General features: G+C 34.5%; 1 protein-coding gene across 1 annotated transcript; it reads left to right on the top strand.

The window, feature by feature from the left end:
• The first annotated feature begins 765 nt into the window (after positions 1-765).
• On the top strand, positions 766-2,780 carry LOC127106129 (violaxanthin de-epoxidase, chloroplastic). The gene is made up of 2 exons (XM_051043418.1): positions 766-1,166; positions 1,277-2,780. The coding sequence occupies exons 1-2, from the start codon at positions 846-848 to the stop codon at positions 2,585-2,587; spliced, it is 1,632 nt and encodes a 543-aa protein (XP_050899375.1). The 5' UTR covers positions 766-845; the 3' UTR covers positions 2,588-2,780.
• The last annotated feature ends 588 nt before the right edge of the window (positions 2,781-3,368 follow it).

The raw sequence follows: 3,368 nt of genomic DNA, 5'->3' as shown, positions 1-3,368 counted from the left end.
AACATTATAAAGGTGATGTTAACACAAAATCAAACATTACATTTTAATATCCAGGTAGACGTTTCAACATCTTCACAGTGTCTTCGATAGATCTTAAAATCGTTGTTTCCACCTCAATTAGGGTTTTTGTTTCGAAACGAAAAAAATATATTCCGCGTAGCCCTTATATCTGCATCCATCTTGAGTTTATAATTGTTGAATTCAATTTTGCGTTCGTTGTTAATTGATAGTGAATGATACCCGAGCTTCACAATTTTTCGATTATCTCCGCAAGGTAGGAGATTCTGCACTTCGTATTGCAGATCTGCAAAAGGGTTACACTCACTAATCTTAAATTTTCGCCCGAATGTCACGTTGGAAAATGAAACATTTACGACATAGAAGATGATGTTCATTTGCTACATTTGCAACATTTTCTATATGTATGAGACATGATACAAAAGCCTATATTTAATAGTTATAGACAAATATGGACTTCAAAAATTTTATCTTGTATTAGTGAAAATTTTAAAAATGCATCTTCGGTACCATCATATTTTTTTATTCCGAATATGCATTTCCAGAATATTAACTGGGATCTTCAAATATTCACATATTTGTTGAAAGTATTCGGAGATACATATTCAAAATAAATTTTTATTTTATTTTAAATAATACTCATTTGATATATCTTAAGATGATATGACTTACTAAAATTTAAAGAACATTTTAGATTTTTCATCGAAGTTAGATAAAAAAATATTTTTAAAAAAATACTGTTAGAGTAGCGGTGTGTGGTTGTGAGTCTCTTTTGTTTTGCTAACACATGATAACTCTTACCGTTTGCTTTGTAATTGTATTCTACAATGTTCTTACAACTTCAACTGCATCATCATCATCATCATCCCACACCAGTTATTCATAGAAACAATCCATTCTCTCCTCAACACTCCTTTCTCTCTTCCAACCTTTTTCTTCCCTTTTCCTATTCTTCTCCATCGCCATGCTCATTCTCAATCACTCTCTCTACTTCACACACTTCTCATTTTTGCTTTCGTCCATCATCAACTGCTGTGAACTCCACCGTAACGACAGATGAGCCTCCGGTGAGGTTGGTGGCTGTCGTTGGCCATGGAGCTGTCAGCCCTCTCAACTCTGCGTCTTGGGAACAAGTCATGCTTCACACGGTTAAGTATTTTCATCTTTGTGCTGTGTGTGATCTTTGATTCAGTGTTTATTTATAAACTTATCCAAAAAAGCTCATGTTAACAAAGTTATTAATGTTCCCGTTTACCAGGCAAAAAGATTGAAATGGGTTGATCAAGGATATGAACTTCTTGTATTTACCGATGAATGCATTCAATCTAATGAACAAATTGCCACGAGGCTCGAGAGCGAATTACTGAAGACGGATATATTAGTGATTGTTGCTGTTACAAACAAAGAATCAGTTAACTGGATTAAAATCAGAACCAAAACTATTGAAAATGTAATATGCTTCGACTCTTCACCTGATTTGAAGAACAAATTAGGAGGCTATGATATTGATAATGAAGTGAAAGGAAGTATATTTGGAAAAATATTGGGGAGTTCCGAGTTAGATAAAACTAAAGATTCATACGAAGTAGTACAAACTGTGTCCGAAGCATGGGATCGACGTAGTTCTGATGATATAAGATTCTGTTTGCTATTGTTAATCAATGCTTATATAAGGCCAGTTCCAATATTGAAGAACTTAAGAGCAAAGGGTTTTTCAACCTTGAATTGTATGTTGAAGAACTGTGGCAAGCAAGTACTTAATTGCTTGTTGGATCCTAATTGTAGAAAAGCTCTTCAGTGCTTGAATAAGTGTAGTCCTGTTGATCAAGTTTGTAACTACCGATGTATCGCTTCGTACGAAAGTGAAAATCTAGAAGCCTTTTCGCTCTGCGTGTTACAGAAAAACAACTGTCTTGAATTGGAAGCAGAAGTCCCTACCAAGCCATACGTGCCTCCGATGGTTCAGTTTCGCGGGCAGGATTTAAGCCATGAAATTGCGGAAGATTTGTTTGTTGGTTGGTTAGGAAGTTTGCAGTGGAGCTGGCGCGTTGTGGCGGGGCAGAATCCAGCGTATGATCAGTTCCCTTGCCAATATCAGCTATTCTATAGAGGAAAAGCAAAAGGGTCGTTCTGGTATGAACCGGTCTTTCAGGTAAAAACATTTGAAGGCGAGATGGTATGGAGGAGGAGAAAATATCGGGTTAAAAGAGGTAAGACACAAGGAACATTCTATTTCAGTGTATTGGATAACGGAGTTGTTTCGAACGAGTTTTGGACAGTTGTTGATGTAGCCGATGATCTTAGTTGGGGCTTGTTTCACTATCATGGCGCTGCTAGAGCTGCAGGGCAGTCTTATACTGGGGCAGTACTTGTTAGTCCTGATGGAGCATTTCCAGATGAAAGAGAGAGGAGAAGAATAGTTGGTGCATTAGATAAATGTGAAATCAAAGAGTGGGAGCTTTTTTTTGTTGACAATTGTTCATGCATTGATCCTCCATTGGGAACTCCAGAGGGTTCAAGTTTACATGCTGTGGTACAAATTGATGATCCAAAATGGATGCATGTCTGAAACTCTTGTTGTGAGTCTTGTTAATTTGTTCTTTTGCTGCTTCTAGAAATAACTTATTAGCAACCATGTTGTCTATAATGGAATAATGTATAATTTTGTTCTATGACGCATGATGAAAGGGGGCTGCTTATTACATCCTAGATATTGTCATAGATTCTATAAAACTCAGAAATTACCCTTTTTGAAGGAGGCATCCTGGATTTATCAATTAATTGGCTTTGCCTTTTTTGAAATGTAAAAATGTGTATGTGAATTTCTACAATGCTCCATCACACACACACTCAACAAACATTTTTTTTATTTTTTTTTAATTTGTATGAAAAAAAAATTATTTTTTTATTTTTTTTTAATTTGTATGAAATAATCAACTGGATCACTCATTGTAAGGCGAAGGAGTATAGAATTATTGAAGTTGTCAAACTCCAGGTTTTACTATGAAAAAATTACTTCATATGAAAAACATATTTATACAATATTTTATAAATTAATTAATAATTCAAATCTTCAACTTAATCAGCAAATAACAATAAATGAAATAGCCCCTATAAAATGTCATGTTCAAATTACATAAACTTCAAAAGTTTCTTCAAAATCGAAAAAGATTAATTCAAAATGTGTAACTAAACATAAGATTGAGCTATTTTACAATTTAAACTCGATTATAATATATGACGAGCAATTTTTGAGCGTCTGCATTTTCTTTAAGTGTGCCACTTCTCTTCTAATATTTTATAATAACTCTAGAGATATGGTGAGTACCAGATATGTTGAGTACCAGATA

Source organism: Lathyrus oleraceus, chromosome 7, assembly GCF_024323335.1.
Source record: "Lathyrus oleraceus cultivar Zhongwan6 chromosome 7, CAAS_Psat_ZW6_1.0, whole genome shotgun sequence".
Taxonomy (NCBI): Eukaryota; Viridiplantae; Streptophyta; class Magnoliopsida; order Fabales; family Fabaceae; genus Lathyrus; species Lathyrus oleraceus.
Note: the sequence above shows the minus strand (reverse complement) of the source record. Positions and strands in the feature narration are given on the sequence as shown.

Bases quoted from the DNA above. Each gene is read 5' to 3' on its own strand.
- LOC127106129 (XM_051043418.1), top strand. From the start codon at position 846: ATGTTCTTACAACTTCAACTGCATCATCATCATCATCATCCCACACCA. The intron at 1,167-1,276 runs GTTAAGTATTTT...CCCGTTTACCAG, and splicing joins AACAAGTCATGCTTCACACG to GCAAAAAGATTGAAATGGGT.